At 44.6% G+C, this 24,034-nt stretch overlaps 1 protein-coding gene across 1 annotated transcript in view; it reads left to right on the top strand.

Annotated features, from left to right (window-relative positions):
* Window positions 1-24,034, top strand: part of EPHX2 (epoxide hydrolase 2) — a 79,752-nt gene that overhangs the window by 32,959 nt on the left and 22,759 nt on the right. Inside the window, exons 6-12 of the mRNA XM_066341691.1 lie at window positions 78-152; window positions 3,903-3,998; window positions 4,953-5,031; window positions 8,052-8,086; window positions 9,752-9,778; window positions 10,729-10,814; window positions 12,807-12,918. Of these exons, the coding sequence (XP_066197788.1) occupies window positions 78-152; window positions 3,903-3,998; window positions 4,953-5,031; window positions 8,052-8,086; window positions 9,752-9,778; window positions 10,729-10,814; window positions 12,807-12,918 (510 nt within the window). The remainder of the gene's footprint in view (window positions 1-77; window positions 153-3,902; window positions 3,999-4,952; window positions 5,032-8,051; window positions 8,087-9,751; window positions 9,779-10,728; window positions 10,815-12,806; window positions 12,919-24,034) is intronic.

Here is a 24,034-nt window from a genome sequence, read left to right as displayed (position 1 = left end):
TTCTCATGGAAGGAAGCTGCAGGTGCCTCTGTCACTGCGTATCAGTGTCTCTCTCACTGTGTATCTTCTATTTGCAGCTTCTCCAAATGTCAGACCCTCTCCCAACCCCATGCCATCCAAGTGATGTGAGCCATGGGTACGTGCCAATAAAGGTAAGTGAGCACGCTCTCTCGGTCAGCTGAGTACTATCTCACCAGGTCACCTAAAATGACTCACAGAGACATTTGTTAACTGTCAAGGGTAGTTGAATAGCCACTGCTTATAGGCCTGTTATACTTCCCACAAGTATCATTTCTCAGAAATCAACAAGATGTACGGGAGGGGTGTGGTTGGGGGAAGGGTATAAAGAGGGACAAATATAAGGTGACAGAAAATGATTTGCCATTAGGTGATGGAGATACAACGTAATTGACTGGAGTCAAATGATGGAGTGATGTTTGCCTGAAATCTACACTTATTGATCAATATCACCCTTTTAAAATTAATTTTCTAAATTAAAAAAAATCAACAGAAGACATGGATCATGCGTTGGATATGCAAAACAGTGTGATGGGAATTGTCATATTCCCAGGAAACAAAATGCTACATGAGGTCTTGAGTAGCCCAAGGGTACCAGCCTGCATTCGTGTCTGGCCTGTGTTCTAGGGAGAGTGTTTGTTCATCTAACTAGTATTTATCAAGCACTTCCTCTATGTCAGTGTAGTGAACTGTAAGACAGCCATGCCCTCAGGCTGTGTCAAAGATAAAGAGGGAAATGGTCATTAAAATGCCCAGTGGTTGAGGCTATGGCAGGGCCAAGGCTGTGTGCAAAGGGGCCCCGGCTCCTGACCTGGTCAGGACATAGAGCAGGACTTCAGAATATTTTCACAGATTCACTTTGGAATCTTTTTCCATTTGTCATTCACCCCATTTAAATGGGAAGGGAGCTCAAGCTAGGTCAGCTTACCAGCAAGGCAAGGCCCAATAGTCACTTTGAAGCCAGATAGAATCAGATAAAATCAGTCTGAATCCTAGCTCTGTCACTTACTAAATTTGCCAATTTACATACATTTCTTTTCATTCTGAATCCCAGTGTTGACAGCTTTATAACAAGATGATGACAATATAGTTGACCCTTGAACAACACTAATGTTGGGGCGCCAATCCTTGCACAATAGAAAATCCACATACAGGGGATCCTCGGGCTACGACACAGTTCTGTTCCTATGACAGTGACATAACCTGAATTTGGGTGTAAGTCGAAACACACCCTACCCTAACACACATGAAACACTTGAGCTTTTAACAGCCCACAATGGCGTAGGTAAGCGTACTGGGGGACGCCTACTCCCTCACTCATATGCCACGTTACTGCATATCCTTCCGCCATGCTCAACCAAACTAGCCTGCTCACGTAGTCCGTAAGTATGATGCTAACAGTGTAAGACAAAACACTCACGTCTCAATTTTTTTATGATTTTATGGGAGTAAGCATCGTATATCAAGACTGTCGTAACCTGAGGACCCCCCTTTATAACTTTTGACCCCGCCAAAACTTGACTACAGCTGGCCCTTTGCATCTACAGATTCCTAGTTGCAGATGGAAAAAGCTGACCCTTGAACTGTACAGGTTTGTACTTCGCTTATATGCACATTTCAGATCTGTGTGGTGCAAAGGTCTTCAGTGTCCTTATAAGAATTCATTGAAATACGGCATGTAGACCACACAGACTTAGTAGCTGACAGTTCCATGCTCCGTAAACAGTAGCCGACGAAGAGGAGAGCTGGCCTGACCTGTGAGGTCTGGAGACCCTGGGGAGACCTGCTGCCCTGGAAGATAACCCTGCAGATACCTATTGAGCATTTGTTCTTAGCTGGGCACAGAGAGAAATATGGAGATGAATGGAAGGTCTTTTAAGATCTGAGGGATTTTATGGTCTTCTGAGAAACATTCAAAGCCCTTGTGGTTACATCAAAGGATGAGATCCATGTCAGAGAGCAGTGCCCCCGAGCACTCTGAACAGGCTCTGAGGGTGAGGGTGCAGGCAGCAACCGTCAGTGCCGGTGGTGGGGCTCAGCTGATGTAAAGTGGGCATCAAAGAATGAGTGGGCATTGGAGCATAAAACAGTGGAACTGGAAGCTATGGGTCAGCGTAAGTGCAGCCCCTCCTATAACCATGGGTAGTCCTAAAGGGGGTGAGCATTTCGTAAGGTCCCTTCAGACCTCATCTCTATACTGATGAAGAGTGAGGAGCTCTGCCTGGGGCTGACGTCTAGGCTGTAACCCATAGGCAGGGTTGTTCTTGTCATCCTCTTGATGCCTGCATATCCAGACAGTTTCAATAGCTTCCTCATTTGATCTTGAAGGGGGGTGGTCAGAACTGCTTTACCACCACCACCCCCCCCGCCTCCACCTCAAATTCAGGAGCTGGGGCAGTGACCTCTGGGGAACCCCAGTTGAGCCCAGGCTTGGGACGTGCTGTTGTATTCATCTCCACTGGATGCTCAGGCAACCCAAACAGGGTGTAAGGGATCTTTTCCATTTTCTGGCCTTAATGGCAATTTTATTAATATATCATTTAAAGGATGGGAAAGCACAAGCATTTGCTGAGCTACTCACCTGAGTCAAATATGAAGCAGCAGGATGAGCCTTAGTTAGGGTCCATTTAGAACAGAGGTGATAAGGATCATCTGATTGGACATCAGCACTATATAACATTTTTTCAGTATAAGGAGTATGGAATTAAAAGTTAAATTCCCTCCCTTTACCAAGTGCTAAGGGGAAGACTGTGGAACATATTCTGATAAAAAGATTGTAGTCCATGAAAGGGTTCATGAAAGGTCAGCCTAATGTTTTCTTGGACAAAATGGCTTGTTGGGAATCATGATCCAAACTTCTAGTCTGGGACACCAGCTTGGAGAGGTCTGAGATGCAGCTAATCAGAATTGTCCATGTTAATTTCTATAATGTGAAGCTTATTTTTCTCATTCGTTTTCATTAGAAAGCTGGATATATGTATGTTTGGGGAATAGACTATATTTTGACTACATATTGCTTTGTTGGTTTGCTTAGCCCCCACCATAATAGTCAGAGGAGGCTTAGGGCTGTCACAAATAACCCCCGTTTTCACTGGTTCAATGCCAAGTCTGTTTCTTGTACAACACAGTCCAGTGTGGGTGAGAAGTGGGCTCTATCCACGTAGTCATTAAAGCAGACAGTCTCCTTCTTTCTACTGGTTCCACCTTCCTCAAGGCCCAATCCATTCAGGTGCAATCAGGAAAAGAGAGGGAGGACCAAGCCGCCATGCCCAGATGCTGCATGCGTTTCTTCTGCTCATATGCCATTGACCAGGACTTGGTCACTGGCCACGCCCACTGCAAAGAAGTCGGGGGAGATCTGGTAAATGCCACCATGTATCAGGGAGAGGAACACAGATACTGAGCCCTACTAGCCTCTGCTATACCCGTTAGCCCGGAAAGTACTAGAAGTGTAGTAAACTTGAAAAAATTTTAAATTCAAGAGATAGCCAGTTTTTAATCATGGTATTCTGCATGTTAACATGAATATTATGTTCTGAACAACACCACTCCCAAGTTTTAAATATTGAAAATATGACAGATCCTACCAGAAACTAAGGGTCCTTTAAGGCGGAGGTAAAGTTATTTTGTTTTTGTTTTTCCCCAACATTATAATCTTTTCAAGTTTCTTATACAAATTATAGTGAAAGCCACTTGTTCTTATTGAACAGTTTAGCCAGTTGTCTCTTTTCAGACATCTTCTAGCATTGGGGTCTTAGGCTGAAAAATCTGGGTCATAAAGGATCTGAAAATTACACTAAAATAGCCCGGACAGTCTGCAGAGGGGGCCTGGCTCCGCCCAGCCTGGTGCGTGGCCACGCTCTGCTCACCTCTCTCTTCTACAGCCGGGGGTGCGTCTGCATTTTGTGGAGCTGGGATCCGGCCCAGCCGTGTGCCTCTGCCATGGATTTCCTGAGAGCTGGTTCTCTTGGAGGTACCAGGTAAGGAAAACTGATGGAGGTACGCCCCAGTCCAGGTGAGGCAAGGAGAAAGTCTAGATGATGTGCCCCAGCCTGAATGTCACCGAGAAGCGGAAACTTTAGTGGACCATCGTCTCCAAAGTATGGCCATGATACCTCGTAAATGTTGGGGCTGGAGATTACTCTAGGCCTTAGAGCTGTGCTAGCCCATGTGCCACCTTTGCAGATTAAAAAAAAAGAAAAGCAGACTTCTTTAAAACACTCTGCCACTTGCTGGAAGTTTTTGTAACGATTATAGAAATCTGCAAGGTCTTTGTTGGGAAAGGTGCTCTTTTTTTTCTTTTTTTTTTTGTATTTTTCCGAAGCTGGAAACGGGGAGAGACAGTCAGACAGACTCCCGCATGCGCCCGACCGGGATCCACCTGGCACGCCCACCAGGGGGCGACGCTCTGCCCACCAGGGGCCGATGCTCTGCCCCTCCGGGGCGTCGCTCTGCCGCGACCAGAGCCACTCTAGCGCCTGGGGCAGAGGCCAAGGAGCCATCCCCAGCGCCCGGGCCATCTTTGCTCCAATGGAGCCTTGGCTGCGGGAGGGGAAGAGAGAGACAGAGAGGAAAGCGCGGCAGAGGGGTGGAGAAGCAGATGGGCTTTCTCCTGTGTGCCCTGGCCGGGAATCGAACCCGGGACCCCTTGCACGCCAGGCCGACGCTCTACCACTGAGCCAACCGGCCAGGGCCTTGGGAAAGGTGCTCTTTTAGATGCGGTATTAGATGCAGTGCACAAACCCTACCACTGTCCATGGTTGTCCTATCCAGGTGGGCTCGTTCCAGCCCTATGGGGAAGGTACCAGGTCATGTCATGTGGTACTTAGGATTGAGCCATTTATAAAAATGGGGGATAGAGGAAGCAAAGAGGGAGTGTCAGCCAAACATTTATAAGACCACATTGGAGTGTACCTGAATTGTTTGTTTTCTAGATCCCAGCTCTGGCCCAGGCGGGCTTCCGGGTACTAGCTTTGGATATGAAAGGCTATGGAGACTCATCCGCTCCTCCTGGTGGGTTAGCTGGCTTATAGCTGTCCTCTGTTAGTCATGCCTTCTGATTGAGCTCTCCCACTGCACTGTCTTCCCCTGGAGCCAGGTCAGAGCAAGCAGTTCTTCAAGGGGGTCTGACATTGCACCTCCACTTTCCTGCAATGTCCTCTGCACAGTTTGGGTCTCAGATGTCTGCTTATACTCTGAATGAATACAGGAAGTCCAATGAATGGACTGTGCCCTGAGGATGTCTCCTGGTGATTGGTGGGGATGTAGAGTGTAGGATGTACGATTCAGCTCAGAACATTTTTTAACCTGCAGAACTGAAACTCTGTACCCAGTAAGCAATAACTTTTCATTCCTCCTTCCCCAGCCCCTTGCAACCACCTTTCTGCTTTCTGTCTCCATGAATTTGACTACACTAGGGACCTCACATAAGTGGATCAAACAGTATTTATCCTTTTGTGACTGGCTTATTTCACTTAGCATAATGTCTTCAAAGTTCATTCATGTTGCACCATTATTGCCTTATTTTTAAAGACTAAGTAATATTCCATTGAATGGATATACCATATTTGTTTATCTGATCATCCATCAATGGACACTTGGGTTACCAGCACCTGTTGAGTATTTTGACTAATGCTACTAGCAACATGAATATCAGTTTGAGTCTCTCTTTTCAGTTTTTTGGGTTATATATACCCAGAAGTCAAGTTGCTAGATTATATGGTAGTTTATAGGGCAGATTCTTTACCCAGCATCTATGGATCCCAGTGGGAGTCTTTCTAAGGATGGGTATCAGGGGGCCTGTGCACCTCTGAGAACACATGTGGATTTATGAGCATTTTTTATTGTTTTGATCAGTTTCTGAAGGGTCCTCATCCCAAAACTTTAGAATCTCAGGTATGGAGTCAGAAACGTGAAGCAGCCACCCGGTATGCAGCAGAACTCCTGGTCCTCCCCAGTGTCAGCGACGTTGTTGGCAGTGTTGGCTTAGCGAACCAACTCAGATGCCCAGTGAGCCAGCCCAGCTGCTCAGCACCCCTTTTCAGAGTTGCTTCCCCTATAGTCATTCACAGAAAACCTGTTGTGTTGAGTTTAAAGCCAGCTGTCATAGACTGAGGTTCTTTCTTGGTCACTCAGGTGGCTACCAGCCAGGCCTCTCAGCTTGTCAAAGCAGGGGAGTGCCGCTATAATTAGTCCCTAAATGTTACAGTGTTGTTTCAACAGCTGCTTACAATGCTGAATGTTGCAGAAACATTTTAGACAAAAGGACAGCCTTCAACCCACATATCCAGGAAAGGCATCTAAGGTTTTAAAATTTTTATTAAAATGTCTGTTTTTAGTCATCTATAGCGCAATCTTCCCTGAATCCATGAGGCATAACTTAGTAATATAATTTATCATTCTAACTAGAACACTATTAAAAGTCAAAACAGACACCATTAATAATAGTGGACATAAACTGAAACTGGGACTTATAGTCATACCCTGATTATAACTCTTTTTATTAAAAACATCCTCATAATTTACGTATTACCTATTGTTGGAGATTTTGTATAATATGAATTCTAAAGCCAAGCATAATGATTTTGAATACATACACATCCAGTTCAGATCATTTGTGTATACATTTCACATCATTTGTTAATAAATTTTAAGTAACAGTTTTTTCCCTAAAATTGTAAAGCCCTTGTCCCATTGTTTTCTAGTTTCCCTCATTGCTTCGGAGACATCCCATGCATTCTCATCCGTAAGCCTTTCTATATGACCATTTGTTTTTGCTTCTTTGCCCTTGACACTTTAGAAACTCTTTTTCATCTATTATATTCTAAAATTTTATGAATTGTGCTATTATATACATCTTTTTTCATCTACTTTACTGGATACATTATCTTTCCATTCTTGGAAAATTTTCTTGAATTTTTCTTCAGGTCCCCCTCCCCCTTTTTTCTTTCTGGAATTGCTATTATTGTTAAAATATTCATACTACTCAAAACGATCTACAGATTCAATGCAATCTCTATCAGAATCCCAGTAGCTTTTTTTTTTTTTTTACAGAAAAGGGAAACACAATTCTACAATGCATATGGATCCACAAAAGACCAATAGTCAAATTAATTTTGAGAAAGAACAAAGCTGGAGGACTCATACATCCTGGTTTCAAAATATATTACAAAGCTACATTAATCATAACTATGGTACTGGCATAAAGACAGATATACTGACCAATGAAACAGAATATAGAGCCCAGAAATAAATCTGCATATAAGTCAGCTGATATTCAACAAGGGTGCCAAAAACACACAATAGGGAAAGGATAGTCTCACCAACAATAGTGTTGGGAAAGCTAGATACACACATACAAAAGAATGAAATTGGACCTTTATCTTACAAAAAAAATCAACTCAAAACAGATCAAAGACTTAAATGTAAGACTTGAAACTGTAACTCCTAGAAGAAAATATAGGGGAAAAGATTCATGACGTTGTTCTTGGTAATGATTTCACAGACATGACACCAAAAGCACAGGCAGCAAAAACAAGTGGACTACATCAATCCAAGAGTTTAATAAGTTTTTTTTTTTGACAAAAGACTTCTTTTAGTTTGCTGATAATTTTTAATCATGCAAATTAAATACATTTTATTTTTTTATTTTTATTTTTTTAATTATTTAGTTTTGTATTTTTCTGAAGCTGGAAACGGGGAGGCAGTCAGACAGACTCCCGTATGCGCCCAACCGGGATCCACCCGGCACGCCCACCAGGGGGCGATGCTCTGCCCATCTGGGGCATTGCTCTGTTGCATCCAGAGCCATTCTAGTGCCTGAGGCAGAGGCCATGGAGCCATCCCCAGCGCCCGGGCCATCTTTGCTCCAATGAAGCCTTGGTTGCGGGAGGGGAAGAGAGAGACAGAGAGGAAGGAGAGGAGGAGGGGTGGAGAAGCAGATGGGCGCTTCTCCTGTGTGCCCTGGCCGGGAATCGAACCCAAGACTTCCGCACGCAAGGCCGACACTAAATACATTTTATTTTTAATTGCAGAAATAGAAGAATATTCCTCTGAAGTGTTATGTAAGGTAAGAAGACTCCTTGGGTAACATCTGTTACATCTTTTCCATCTTGGTATTTTACTGATATAAGACAAAAGTGTGGGTGTTCATTTAAAGCGTAGGAAAGCATCATTTTACAGCATTTAGGTATAAATTCTTACTGGAAGTTGAGATGACATTTCAAATGATAGGCAACATTTGGTGGAAGAGGCAACCGGAGTCATGGGGAAGTAAAGTAATTGCCTAAGCTCAACAGGTAGTAGAGCCAGGTCTGAACCCTACAATAGCTTCCACATCTCTGCTCTTATCCACTCCACCATATTGTCTTTCCATCCTGGGAATTTTAAAAAATTACTATCTTTTGGTAGAGTTGCTGGTGGCCAGACCCAAGGCTTTGTGTATGGATTGGTGACTATAATGGCATTCTTATTCTAAGATAGGCATAAGCACCATCAGGGAGGGTGGCCTTATGTCAGAGCTTGCACGGGGAGGATGGGGCAATGGTGAGGATAGCCTGTGACCCAAACCTCCTAAGAACAAAAGCAAAGGCTGGAGGGGCCAAGGGGAAGAAACAGAAAACTTGCTAATTACACTAAAATTACAAAAAGCTACTATCTCAGTCACAGCTCTATCTGGAGCTTCCCCCCACCCCACCCCAATCCAGCCCCATACGCAGCCGTTGCATCTCATAAGGGGAGTGTAGGCAAAAGCTTGGTTTCCAGTTAGGGTTGTTTTTTCTTCTCAGTTTCCAAGTCTTTGCCTCTTCCACTCTGAGAGGGTGCTGGAAAGGGAAGGAAGGTAACTGAAAAGCTGGTGAAATGATCAAGCGCTGTGTCAGTCTGCTTGGGCTGCCATAACAAAGTACCATCCTGAATGGCTAAGGCAACAGAAATTTATTCTCTTGCTACTCTGGAGGATAGAAACCTGAGATCAAGGTATCAGCATGGTTTTATCTGAGGCTTCTAGACGAAGCTTAAAGACAGCCTTCTCACCACATCTTCACGTGGTTTTTCCTCTGTATGTGTCTGTATCCAAATCTCTTCTCGTAAGGACACCAGTCATATTGGATTAGGGTCCACCTTGATGGCCTCATTTTAACTTTATCACCTCTTTAATGACCCTATCTTCAAATATAGTCACATTTGGAGGTACTGAGGGTTAGGGTTTCAACTTACGAATTTTAGGGAGACAAAATTTAGTTCATAACAAAGGTAGACACAGTAGTTCTAATGTTGGATACAATTTCTGGATTTTTTTGTTTGTTTGTTTGTTTTGTATTTTTCTGAAGCTGGAAACGGGGAGAGACAGTCAGACAGACTCCCGCATGCGCCCGACCGGGATCCACCCGGCACGCCCACCAGGGGCGACGCTCTGCCCACCAGGGTGTGATGCTCTGCCCCTCCGGGGCGTCGCTCTGCCACGACCAGAGCCACTCTAGCTCCTGGGGCAGAGGCCAAGGAGCCATCCCCAGCACGCGGACCATCTTTGCTCCAATGGAGCCTTGGCTGCGGGAGGGGAAGAGAGAGACAGAGAGGAAGGAGGGGAGGGGGGAGGAGAAGCAAATGGGCGCTTCTCCTATGTGCCCTGGCCGGGAATCGAACCCGGGTCCCCCGCACACCAGGCCGACGCTCTACCACTGAGCCAACCGGCCAGGGCCAATTTCTGATTTTTTATGTGTGTTTTCTTTCTTAGGACATGGTAACATTCCTGGATAAGTTGGTAAGTAATAATTTGGAACTGATCTCTTTGGAGAATTCTGTTTGGGTCCGGGCAATTAAAGACAAGAGGTAAGGCTTTCAAGGTGTCAGCTGTTGGAGCCTCCAGGCAGCAGCAAGGACAGGGAAAGGCACACTTTGGGACAATGGGAGGCAGGGTGGTTGACCAGAAGGAATTACAAAGACAGAGATGGCAAAGAGTTTGGAGGACAGGGTAGAGAAGAGCTTGTTTTGTTTTTGTTTCATGAAGAGCATCTTCCAGGGAATACAATACCTTCTGTTGGCTTCAGTCAGGAAGTTTGGGAAACTATCGTATAGGCTAATATTTTACAACTATTTGAAACGTACATTTCAAAAAGTTTTTAAAACACCTAAAATTGAATGCCTTCATTTGACATTATTTGAAATGTCCAACTCAAAACCAACCAACAGCGGTGATGTGTGAACGTGCTTTTGCAGAGCCCACGTACTATTCCTGTGATTACCACTCAGTGACACCTCGCCCCCACCCTCAGTTAGGACCCGGTGCAGAGTGAAGACGCTGTCAGTGGAGGGGTAGCTGAGGGAGCGCCTCAAAGCAGTGGACTTACCACTTGTTAAGTGGATGTGAGAGTCAAGGGGAGAATCTGATAGAAGGAGTTTCAGTACAACAGCTAAGCACAGTGCCAGGCACTAGTAAATGAGGCAAAAATGCCATGGTCCCTGACCTGTGCAGATACTCAGTCCCATAGAGTTGGCAATGAAACTTTTGAGTATTCCGGGGACATCTAAGAGAACATAGCTCAGTGTGGTCACCCCAGTCCTGATGCTATAATGACCTTATACTGCATGGTCAGCGGAGTCTCTAGGAAGTGAATGAAGGGTTGGGCCTATGGAGAGCACAAGGCACTAGGCTCTCAGCACCTCACCCCAGAAACCTGCCTACATTCATCTCCCATCTTTATCCTTTGCTAGGGCATCCCTCAAGCGGTGTTCATTGGCCACGACTGGGGAGGCATGCTGGTGTGGAACATGGCTCTCTTCTACCCTGAGAGAGTGAGGTAATTAGGCAGCAAGCAATAAGGATTTGGGTACAACTGAGACTGAACTCCTATTAGAACCCTTCTTTTTGGTCTTGAACCCCAGAAAACTTCTGAAAACAAATAGGTTACCTGGGAAGATACCACCTTAGCTCCTTAGTGCCCATTGACACATTATCAAGGAGGGCTAATGTCTTAGGAAGTGGGGCCTGTCCCAGTTACTGGCAGTAGTAGGACAAAAACTTCAGGGACAGAGTATTCAGTGGACATGCAGGAAAATGCTGGTAGACTTTGAAGGGAGTGGAGAAGGCAGGCAGTAGGCTGTTAAAATGATAGAATTAAGCACCAGGAGAGATTTTAGTCCTGGTTAGGGAGTGAGAAAATGTGGCTTCCAGTTTTCCCTGAACTGGCTGTGTGACAAATCATTCCACTCATTAGACCTTGGTTTCATCAAGCACAAAGTGGTAATGGTAATTCCTACCTGACTATACAACCGGCAGGATGCTGTGCAGATGTCCTGTTGGAATGATCTTTAGTGACCATCCTTAAGTCATTCATAATTACTCTTAGAATGGCATTTCTGGGCACCGGCAGGAGCTTTCCGGTGATGGGTGTTAAACATGGAGAGTCAGGTGTTCTTCTGCAGCCACACTCCATTGGAGCTGGCAACCAGAGTGAAAACTTGTCTGACCTTCCATTTCAGCCTAGGGTCTTAGCAAATTAAATAACCATTATCTTTAGCAGCCATCTGTACTTCCCTATCCAAGCCAGTTACTCTTTATACGGTTAAGTTTCTAAGAATGGAAACATTGGAGACGTTGGTTCAGTGCAGCCCCACCTCAAATGGTAGAATGGTATCAAAGACTAAGAAGAATCAAACATTTTATAAAATATTATTACAATGTGTTCCACACTCTTGTTTTTTCTGACCTCTTTAGCTTCTCTCTCTGTCCTCTCTCTCATTCAAAGACAAAATAAAAGCTCAGTTCTTAATAATTGGATTCACCAAAATGTTACTCCACCTCCTGGATTAGATGCCAAGCTCAGATTTCTGTCAGGTCTTCCATAATGCCCAAATCCAGAACACTTTTATCCCCCCGAATGCCCCTGGTATTCTGTGCTATTCTTATGGCTTCTATCACAGTCTGTCTCACAATAAAGTCATGGTGTTATTTGTCCAGCCTTTATTATTAAATTATAAAAAGCTCCTTGAGTATAGATTTTATATTTTCTCTCCCCTAGTATATAACATGGAATTAAACTCAACACAGAAAAGACACAGTGAGTGGGGGGAGGGAAAAAATGAATGCTAATAAAAACTAGGCAGAAGTTGTGATGTCCACGTATTCTGATTAAGGTTAATATATGGCATATAGTGTGTGTGTGGTCTCTGTCTTCATCTAAGGCAAGTGAGTAATATGGCAGTTTAATGGGGGGAGGGGGAGACAGTGGGCCGGAAGTCAAGAAATCTGAGTGCTAATCCCTTTCTCACACACACTGCTAGTGTGAGAGCTTGTGTGTATCACTTTCCTGCTTGAGCTTTGGTTTGACATGTAAGACCCTTTCTTGTTCTTTTTTTTTTTTTGTATTTTTCTGAAGCTGGAAACGGGGAGAGACAGTCAGACAGACTCCCGCATGCGCCCGACCGGGATCCACCCAGCACGCCCACCAGGGGCGATGCTATGCCCCTCCGGGGCGTCGCTCTGCCGCTCTGCCGAGACCAGAGCCACTCTAGCGCCTGGGGCAGAGGCCAAGGAGCCATCCCCAGCGCCCAGGCCATCTTTGCTCCAATGGAGCCTTGGCTGCGGGAGGGGAAGAGAGAGACAGAGAGAAAGGGGGGGGGGGTGGAGAAGCAAATGGGTGCTTCTCCTATGTGCCCTGGCCAGGAATTGAACCCGGGTCCCCCGCACGCCAGGCCAACACTCTACCGCTGAGCCAACCAGCCAGGGCCCCTTTCTTGTTCTTACAGACTGTCTTATGGGGTCTATGTCTCACTGCCTCTTCTTTTGATAGGGCAGTGGCAAGTTTGAACACTCCCTTCATGCCGGCAAACCCCAATGTGCCCCTGATGGAGATAATCAAAGCCAATCCTGTTTGGGATTACCAGCTCTATTTCCAAGAACCGGTAAGTCTGGGGCACTGAGAGCAATGATCCTAGCAAGGTATTGTTCTTCTTTCTCCTTTGTTTCTACTTTTCCCCATTGGCTTGATGTATCTTTGTCTCCTTTAATTTTCTGTAGCATTGGTTAGAAGTGATTTTAAAAATGGGCTTAGGCGAAACTGACTCTGGAGCTCAGCTGGTCCTTCCCAGGTGATGACGCATTTCTGCATGTGTGTACTTGGGGTAGGGAGGGGAACGGGAGTGGGGGAAACGGCCGCCAGCTTCTCCTGATTCTTCAAAACTGTAGAATTGGGGGCTGAGTGCTAGTTTGGAACTGTCCTCTCTTAGTTCTCTGACTGAGAGGGTGGTAGAACCCACCTCTTGTTGGCGACAGCTCCTGCCTCTTGCCAGGGACCTGGTATCACGACTTCTTGAGGAGTAAGTTTGTGATTACAGGGAGCAGCAGAGCTGAAAGCCCTGCACTGGTCCATACTGTGCTTGGGAGATGTGGGCGAGGGCATTTCTAGGTGTCACCCCATGTGTCACACATCCCAAGATGCCCCTTTGAGCTCGGGTGACATGTGTGATGGAGTGTGACTGCCCTGTTTCACTGGGATTCCCTGAGAGCACCATCGTGAGTCAGCATCCTCTGGCCTGCCCCCCACCCTGCAGCTGACCTCATCTATTTGTGGGCTACTGCTCAGTCATTTGTGGACACTGGACTCCAGTGTCCAGCTACACCTGAGTAATTCCAGAAAGGATCAAAGAAGTTTCCTTAAAACTGTAAAGAGAGAAGAGGGTGTCGGTTAATAAACAGAGAGCACAGGAGTGTGTCCTCACATCCCTCCCACGGCTCTTGCCCTTCCGATGCTCGAAGTTGGCCTATTTCCAGTGAGGGTCACAGCCACCCCAGTTTTAATTTGACAAGTAACTTTTTTCTAAGAACGACTTTAATTGATAAGATGGAGCCTTGAAAGAGGAAGTTTTTCATTTGAGCCATAACCTGACTCTTTCAAAAAGACGCCAGAAGCCTCCATTGATATCATGAAAAGATGCTTGACATATCACATCCTCTGTTGAAGCCAGGGCCCTTCCGAACCACAGCCCAAAGTGTGGGAAGAGCAAGCTTCCTTTGGCTTGAATTGAATCAAAATGCCTTTAATTCATTTGAAGTAGTCTTGATCTTGAAGGATGGCTATGATTAGATGGTGTATTAGTCAGATGGCCCCCTTCTTGTTGGGTTCTCATGTGGTATATCCTCTGTGTGTGTGTGTGTCTGTGTCCAGATTTTCTCTTCTTATAAGGACACCTGTCATAGTGGATTCGGGTCTACCCAAAAGGCTTCATTTTAATTACCTCTTTAAAGATCTTATCTCCTAATACCATTACACCCTGAGCTACTAGGGGTTAGGACTTCACAGGAATTTCGAAGAGACAGAATTCATCCCATAACAGATGGGTAAATTAGGCAAAAAAGGACAGTGTCCCTTGTGAAAGAAACAGGAGGATAACAGGAGGGTGACAGGGAGGGTGAAGGGTGAGGAGTGTGAGAAACTGATGTGTTTGGAGTGAGATCTGGGTGAGTGGGGCTGGAAGGAGGTGGGTACCCTTGTGCAGAGCCTGGAAAGTAGGCCCCACTTTGTGGTCGATGCCAGCAGTGGTGGAGATGCACAGTAGGTTCACCACCCCATCGTAGGTGGCCCCAAGAGAATTCCGTCAGCTGGACTAGAAATCGGAAGCCCAGTCTGAGATGAGGTGTTCCGCTGTCACCCTTCCCAGCTGTGTGCTTCAGCCAGGCACAGCTCACAGCAGAGAAGTGTCTGGTGAGGGGGAGAGAGATGAAGTGGTGGTTCTCGGTTCCTGAGTGATGGCTCAGTGGGCTTTGGGAATTGAGAAAGGCACAGTCCCAGACTAAATTAGGAAACTGGTGTCTGGGTCCCTCTCACCTCTGATCTAACCCATTTTCAACTTCTGGTTCTGTTTGGCCTTCACAATCCCACTGTTCAACCCCCTCCCACTGTTCTCTGTGTGCCCAGAGCTCGCTTCCCAGAGGACTCAGCCCAGGGGTCAGGAACCTATGGCTTGTGAGCCATATGTGGCTCTTTTGATGGCTGTATCTGGCTCGCAGACAAATATTTAATTTAAAAAAATGTTAAAAATATAAAACATTCTCATGTATTACAATCCATTCATTTCCTACCACTCATGTTCATGGTTGCGGTTGGCTGGAGCCAATCACAGCTGTCCTCCAGGACAATACCGAATTTTTATTGGATAATGCATATGTACACCAGTTGTTGTATGGCTCTCATGGAATTACATTTTAAAATATATGGCTTTCATGGCTCTCTCAGCCAAAGATGTTCCTGACCCCTGACCCAGCCCCACAGGTTTCTTCCATCACCTTGAATGCCTCCTTCATCTCAGTCACTTCTCACCCTCCTGACTTCTTCCCCAACCAGCCCCCATGCCCTGTGCATAGGGTTCAACAGACCATCGACACTCAGGCCCCAACTGTTGGGTGCCCCGTGTGGAGAATCCAAAGAGAGAGGTAGGGTGTGGGTTCTGTGCCCACTGCTTTCTCTACAATCTCGTTTCCTTTTTCTCTTTTAAATCCTTTTGAATTGAATATTCACAGAAAGACTCCTATCTGCTGTAAAACAAAGATGCCTTGTACTGTTTGTGAGGGATTGGGCATTACAGATATTTTTAAGTGTCAGAAATGTTTTGACTGGTGTTACTTGTGAAGAATTAATATTCATTATTTCATCTAACAAATATACTGATCACAAAAATTAGGGAATATTTTGCCTGACCAGGTGATGGCTCAGTGCATAGAGCATCGGACTGGGATGTGGAGGACCCAGGTTCGAGACCCCAAGGTCGCCAGCTTGAGCGTGGGCTCATCTGGTTTGAGCAAGGTTCACCAGCTTGAGCCCAAGGTTGCTGACTCGAGCAAGGGGTCACTCGGTCTGTTGTAGCCCCCCGGTCAAGGCACATATGAGAAATCAATCAATGAACAACTAAGGAGCCGCAACGAAGAATTGATGTTTCTCATCTCTCTCCCTTCCTGCCTGTCTGTCCCTATCTGTCCCTCTCTCTGACTCTCTCTGTCTCTGTTACACACACACATACACACACACACACATACACACACACACACAAAATTAGGGAATATTTCAAAATGAATATGAAGCAATTAAAAAAGGAAGCATTTTTTTATTAAACAAGAACATCAGAAAAGCAAACGACAAGTCAAAGAACGTTGTTTGATTATGCAAATGAGATGCAAATCCAACTTTTATTTCATTGGTGAAAATGCACTATACAAAAGGCTGAAAGTACTGGAGTATCTGCATGCTCCCTGATCCCCTACTTTTGTGAGCAGAGGTGTACAGCTTCTATTATGCGCCAGTTTCAGGAGGGATCTAGAGATGAGTAACAACCTCTGAGGGTTTACGCAGTCCCCGGGAGGACAGGCAGTAACGAATACCTGGAGAACGAGGCAGCATAAAGGACAAATGGAGGCGCAGCCTACTCTGGGAGCCCATAATAAAACACAGTTAATTTTTTACCAAAAGAGAGCATTTGCACTGGACCCGAGAAGAGGAGTAAGATTTGGATGGGTGGATATGAGAGAGGACATTCCAGCCTGAGGGACGAAGGGCTGAAGTTGCATACAGAACTCCTGTAACCATGGATACACATCACGGGAGATGGGAGAGAGTTTCTAACAAAATTGTCAGAGATCCTTAAGGTGATTTTGGAAAGTCTGGAACATCTTGAAATCACCCACAGAAATTAATATATGCATAACTTTTTCCAGGGAAAGAGTCCCTAACTTTCATCAGAACCTTACTAACTCAGTAAAGGCTAAGAGCTGCTGGACGGGATGGGCCTGGTGCTTCAGGTGAGGGGCGCGGAGCGGCAGCCCCGACATCACCGGGGAGCTTGCAGGAAATCCCTGTGATCTACCCACAAGAGCCTGCACTTGAACGACATGCTCATTAACTGCTTGAGGAAGTCCTCCCAGCGTTGACAGCTTGTGTTCTGTAACTCGCAGTCTGTTCTCCAGTCCAGTGATCCTCACACGTCATCAGAATGCAGGGCTAGTTAAAACCCAGATTGCTAGACCCCAGCCCCAGAGTCCTGATACAGTAGTTTAGTTGGGGCCAAAGGATTCACATTTCCAACAAGCCCGTGGGTGATGCTGACTCCTCTGGTCCTGGAACCACATCTCTAGAACCATTACTGTAGCCCCAAGAGAGGGGCTAATCTAGCCCTTTTCCAGGCGGTGGTGTGCTGATGGCCCCATCCTCCTCAGTACATGAGAGACCTCTGGGCTGGTTCAGTGAAGGATTGCTGGAGTGGATCACAGGGCCCTTGGCTGTCTCGCTCATGTAGGGACCCTTGATTGCAGTGATTCCCAGACCTTCTGGTCCAGGCTCCCCCTATACTCTTAAAAAGTATTAAGGACTTTGAAGAGTTTTAGTAAATGTGGATTATATCTCTATCTGTTGCTATTTACCCTACTAATTATACATTTAAAATAATAATTCATTTTAAAAATAACATGTCCATATTAATGTAAACATTTTTATTTTTAAACAAAATTTTGTTATCCTTAAAAAATTTAGTGAAGGCCCTGGCCGGTTGGCTCAGTGGTAGAGCGTCGGCCTGGCGTGCAGGGTCCCGGGTTCGACTCCCGGCCAGGGCACACAGGAGAAGCGCCCATCTGCTTCTCCACCCCTCCCCCTCTCCTTCCTCTCTGTCTCTCTCTTCCCCTCCCACAGTGAGGCTCCATTGGAGCAAAGATGGCCCGGGCGCTGAGGATGGCTCCTTGGCCTCTGCCCCGGGCGCTAGAGTGGCTCTGGTAGCAACAGAGCGAGGCCCCGGAGGGGCAGAGCATTGCCCCCTGGTGGGCAGAGCGTCACCCCCTGATGGGCGTGCTGGGTGGATCCCGGTCGGGTGCATGCGGGAGTCTGTCTGACTGTGTCTCCCCGTTTCCAGCTTCAGAAAAATACCAAAAAAAAAATAAAAAAATTAGTGAATAAGTAGCATTGTTCTACATTTCTCAAATTCCTTTTATGTCTGGCTGAATAGCAACTGCTGGTTCTCTTAGCTGCCTCTGCATTCAGTCTGTGGATGGCACAGGTGGAACCTCTGGGAAATTACACGGGTGCTTATGAGAGCGTGCGAGTGAAAAGGAGCCATGACATGTTAGTATTACCATGGAATGATCTCTCGTGGGTCCCCCAAAAGGACCGCAGGGCTCCCTACGCTTTTTCCAGACTACACTTTGAGAAATATTGCTTTTTTAAAGTTGTATTAATGTAATTACAGGAAATAGAAAAATGGAAGTAGTAGCTTCATATTATGTTTTGATCAAACTTCATTTCGAGTATCAATGAGATTTAACTCATTAAAATTCTTCTTCTTTGGCCCTGGCCGGTTGGCTCAGTGGTAAAGCATCAGCCTGGTGTGCAGGAGTCCCGGGTTCGATTCCCGGCCAGGGCACACAGGAGAAGCGCCCATCTGCTTCTCTACCCCTCCCCCTCTCCTTCCTCTCTCTCTCTTCCCCTCCTGCAGCCAAGGCTCCATTGGAGCAAAGTTGGCCCGGGCACTGAGGATGGCTCTATGGCCTCTGCCTCAGGTGCTAGAATGGCTCTGGATGCAACAGAGTGATGCCCCAGATGGGCAGAACATCGCCCCCTGGTGGGCATGCCGGGTGGATCCCGGTCGAGCGCATGCGGGAGTCTGTCTGACTGCCTCCCCATTTCCAACTTCAGAAAAATACCCCCCCCCAAAATATTCTTCTTTATTATTTTTAAATTTTTAAAATATCCATAACAAAAATTTACCATTTGAACCATTTTAAGTGCATAGTTCAGTGGCATTTAGCACAGCCACATTGCTGTGTAACCACCACCTCCATCCGTCCCCAGAAGTCTTTTCATCTAGAAGAACTAAAATGCTGTCACTCCCCCCCCCCCCAGGTCCTGGCAACCCCCATTCTGTTTCTTGTCCCAATGAATTTGACTTCTCTGAGTGAAATCATACAGTATATTTCCTTTTGTGTCTGGCCTATTTCACTTAGCATCATGACCTCAGGGTTCACGCATGTTGCAGCACATGTCAGAATTTCCTTCCTCTTTAAGACTAAATTACGACCTACTCTATGTGCAGATGATGTTTTGTTTCTTCATTCACCCATCGATGGACAATTGGGTTGCAACTACTGCTTTTGTTGAGTGCCACATGCCAATTAGTTCTGCTCACAACAGCACTGTGGCATGTCTCCCGTCTTCCAGCTGAGCAAGCAGAGACTTTGACAGGCTCACTAACTGGCCTGATACTAGGGACACGACTGGGTCAGCATCTTGGCCTTGTCTTCTTTGATTTCAAAGCCCACGTGCCTTCCTTTGTGCCATGCTGGGAGGGAGCTTGACTTTATTGTGTCTTATACAATACATCCTAGCAGGGAGGGGAGGAGCAGCCCTAGCGAGACAAAATTTTTGGTTTCAAAGGTTAATACAGTCATTGTGAAAAAATCAATGCCTCTATTGTTCTATTATTGCAGCTGAATTTAAAATCTGCAAGAAGAGTTTAGTGGTGGTTTTGTTCCTAAGAACAGAGCCTCTTGGCAGGGAAATCTTAGAAATTCAAATTAGTGATCTGGCCGCTGAAAAAAACCCAGGAGCCCTGCCGGGGTGGTCAGGATAGGTACAGAGCTGGGTCTTAAGGAGAGACCATTCACCTGGGTTCTGCCAGCATGTCTGTTGCCTACTCAGTAACAAGGCAAGTCCCTTCCTCTCTCTGGCCCTCGGTTTCCTTGTCTAAAAAAAGGATGGTCTTATTGGGTGGTTTTCAAACAGGTTATAGCTGCAAATGTAAGCCGAATTCAGACCAATAAGTAAAACATAACATGTTCAGCAACTCTTTGCTTCAGGGATGGGAGTTGGTAGCCAGCCCTTCCTTCCTGACTCTCTCCTCCCAACCAAGTCCCCACTGCTCTCCATCCTGGGAGAGCCATATGTGAGGGTTCAAGGTCATTTGGGACTCATTTGGCCTAAGGAAGGCTCCAGTCTGTGGAGGTGCATCCCTCCCTCCCACCTCTTGGTCCTGTTTGCTGAGCACTGCAAGATGTGCTTAAACCAGCTCCAACTTTAAATCCAGCTCCCCCCTTGCCCTGGCCATTTGGCTCAGTGGTAGAGCATCGGCCTGGCGTGAAGGAGTCTTAGGTTCGATTCCCGGCCAGGGCACACAGGAGAAGCGCCCATCTGCTTCTCCACCCCTCCTCCTCTCCTTCCTCTCTGTCTCTCTCTTCCCCTCCTGCAGCCAAGGCTCCATTGGAGCAAAGTTGTCCTGGGCGCTGAGGATGGCTCTGTGGCCTCTGCCTCAGGCACTAGAATGGCTCTGGTTGCAACAGAGCAATGCCCCGGATGGGCAGAGCATCGCCCTCTGGTGGGCATGCCAGGTGGATCCTGGTCGGGCACAAGCGGGAGTCTGTCTGACTGCCTACTTGTTTCCAACTTCAGAAAAATACAAAAAAAAAAAAAAAAATCCAGCTCCCCCCTCCCCCAGCTCTTTGAACTTTTAGCCCATGTGTTCACTGTCTTGTCCTGAGAATCTGCCAAGTCTGGTGGAAACTGATATTAAAAGGTGTGTTTTGTTTTGTTTTTTTGCTTCTCGGAGAAGGGATAATAAGATAGCGTATGTATTAGTAAGAAAGGGAAGACGAGGAGGCAGCTCTAGGCAGCAAAGACAATCAGCTGCGTAATTTCAGCAGGACCTGTTCCATTTTTTAAATCTTAATGATTCTTCATGTTTCGCTTAGCCTGAGGATATGGCATAGCCCCCTTGCCTTTGTCTAGTATGTCCTGTTAACCCTGCCCTCTTCCACCTCTCAACACCGTTTTACCTTTACTTCTTCTTAGCAATATGTATGTATTGTTATTTACAGGGTAGGGAGTGGTACACTCCTGTGTGTGTGTGTGTGTGTGTGTGTGTGTGTGTGTGTGTGTGTATGCACCCATGCGTCTGGAGCCATATAACAAGATACAGGCAGATTTCAAGCACCAAAACCAACTTTTAAGTATTTAACCAGCTCAGAAACTAGAGAATGGAGAGAAAACATAGGGAAAGGCAATTTTATTTATTTATTTATTTATTTATTTATTTATTTTTAAATAACACTTTATTCTTTTATTTCATATATTTTGTTATGCATTGGTAAAGTATACATACATGTGTTTTTCTTAATTAAAAACATGTCCTTTTTTATAATTAGAATGGTTTGGGGATATTTCACCGGGCTAAAATGGATTAAATCTATTAATATTTCAGTTATTTTAAATGGGAGAAATTTGTTTGTTTGTTTTTTTAATCATTTTATTTTTAATGGGGCGACATCAATAAATCAGGATACATATATTCAAAGATAACAACTCCAGGTTATCTTGTCGTTCACTTATGTTGCATATCCATCACCCAAAGTCAGATTGTCCTCTGTCACCTTCTATCTAGTTTTCTTTGTGTTCCTCCCCCTTTCCATCTCCCTCTCCCCCCTCCCCCCGTAACCACCACACTCTTATCAATGTCTCTTAGTTTCACTTTTATGTCCCACCTACATATGGAATAATGCAGTTCCTGGTTTTTTCTGATTTACTTATTTCACTTTGTATAATGTTATCAAGATCCCACCATTTTGCTGTAAATGATCCGATGTCATCATTTCTTATGTCTGAGTAGTATTCCATAGTGTATATGTGCCACATCTTCTTTATCCAGTCATCTATTGATGGGCTTTTTGGTTGTTTCCATGTCCTGGCCACTGTGAACAATGCTGCAATGAACATGGGGCTGCATGTGTCTTTATGTATCAATGTTTCTGAGTTTTGGGGTATATACCCAGTAAAGGGATTGCTGGGTCATAAGGTAATTCTATTTTCAGTTTTTTGAGGAACCACCATACTTTCTTCCATAATGGTTGTACTACTTTACATTCCCACCAACAATGTATGAGGGTTCCTTTTTCTCCACAGCCTCTCCAACATTTGCTATTACCTGTCTTGTTAATAATAGCTAATCTAACAGGTATGAGGTGGTATCTCATTGCAGTTTTGATTTGCATTTCTCTAATAACTAAAGAAGATGAGCATCTTTTCATATATCTGTTGGCTATTTGTATTTCTTCCTGGGAGAAGTATCTATTCATGTCCTCTTCCCATTTTTTTATTGGATTGTTTATTTGTTTGTTGTTGAGTTTTACGAGTTCTTTGTATATTTTGGATATTAGGCCCTTATCTGAGCTGTTGTTTGAAAATATCATTTCCCATTTAGTTGGCTGTCTGTTTATTTTGTTATCAGTTTCTCTTGCTGAGCAAAAACTTCTTAGTCTGATGTAGTCCCATTCACTTCTCTTGCCTTTGGAGTCAAATTCATAAAATGCTCTTTAAAACCCAGGTCCATGAGTTGAGTACCTATGTCTTCTTCTATGTACTTAATTGTTTCAGGTCTTATGTTTAGATCTTTGATCCATTTTGAGTTAATTTTAGTACAGGGGGACAGACTGTAGTCCAGTTTCATTCTTTTGCATGTGGCTTTCCAGTTTTCCCAGCACCATTTATTGAAGAGGCTTTCTTTTCTCCATTGTGTGTTGTTGGCCCCTTTATCAAAAATTATTTGACTATATATATGTGGTTTTATCTCTGGGTTTTCTATTCTGTTCCATTGGTCTGAGTGTCTATTTTTCTGCCAATACCATGCTGTTTTGATTGTCGTGGCCCTATAATATAGTTTGAAGTCAGGTGTTGTAATGCCCCCAGCTTCATTCTTTTTCTTTAGGATTGCTTTGGCTATTCGGGGTTTTTTATAGTTCCATATAAATCTGATGATTTTTTGCTCCATTTCTTTAAAAAATGTCATTGGAATTTTGATGGGAATTGCATTAAATTTGTATATTGCTTTGGGTAATATGGCCATCTTGATTATATTTATTCTTTCTAACCAAGAACAAGGTATATTCTTCCATCTCATTATATCTTTTTCAATTTCCCTTAACAATGGTTTATAGTTTTCATTATATAAGTCCTTTACATTCTTTGTTATGTTTATTCCTAAGTATTTTATTTTTTTTGTTGCAATCGTGAAGGGGATTATTCTTTTGAGTTCGTTCTCAAATGTTTCATTGTTGGCATATAGAAACGCTATTGACTTCTGTATGTTAATTTTGTATCCTGCGACCTTACTGTATTGGCTTATTGTTTCTAGTAGGCTTTTTGTGGATTCTTTGGGGTTTTTGATGTATAAGATCATATCTTCTGCAAAAAGTGATACCTTTACTTCTTCTTTTCCGATATGGATGCCTTTTATTTCTTTGTCTTGTCTGATTGCTCTGGCTAGAACCTCTAGTACCACATTAAATAAGAGTGGAGAGAGTGGACAACCCTGTCTTGTTCCTGATTTAAGGGGGAAAGCCTTCAGTTTAGTGCCATTTAATATGATGCTGGCTGATGGTTTATCATATATGGCCTTTATCATGTTGAGATATTTTCCTTCTATACCCATTTTGTTGAGAGTCTTAAACATAAAATTGTGTTGTATTTTATCGAAAGCCTTTTCTGCGTCTATTGATAAGATCATGTGGTTTTTGTTCTTTGTTTTGTTGATATGGTGTATTACGTTAACTGTTTTACGTATGTTGAACCATCCTTGAGATTCTGGGATGAATCCCACTTGATCATGATGTATTATCTTTTTAATATGTTGTTATATTCAATTTGCTAGTATTTTGTTTAGTATTTTAGCATATGTATTCATTAGAGATATTGGTCTGTAGCAGGGGTCGTCAAACTTTTTATAAAAACCACCCACTTTTGCAGTGCTGGTAGACCTGGTCCCTACTGCCCACTAGTGGACGTTCCCGCTTTCATGATGGGCCAATCACGGCGCTGTTTGGTTGCACGGTAGGGACCAGGTTGACCAGCACTGCAAAAGTGGGCGGTTTTTATAAAAAGTTTGACAACCCCTGGCTGTAGTTTTCTTTTTTTGTGCCATCCTTGCCTGGTTTTGGTATGAGGGTTATGTTGGCCTCATAAAATGTGTTTGGAAGTATTGCTTCTTCTTCAATTTTTTGGAA

Source organism: Saccopteryx leptura, chromosome 1 (genome assembly GCF_036850995.1).
Source record: "Saccopteryx leptura isolate mSacLep1 chromosome 1, mSacLep1_pri_phased_curated, whole genome shotgun sequence".
Taxonomy (NCBI): domain Eukaryota; kingdom Metazoa; phylum Chordata; class Mammalia; order Chiroptera; family Emballonuridae; genus Saccopteryx; species Saccopteryx leptura.
This window is presented reverse-complemented; position numbering and strand designations above follow the sequence as displayed.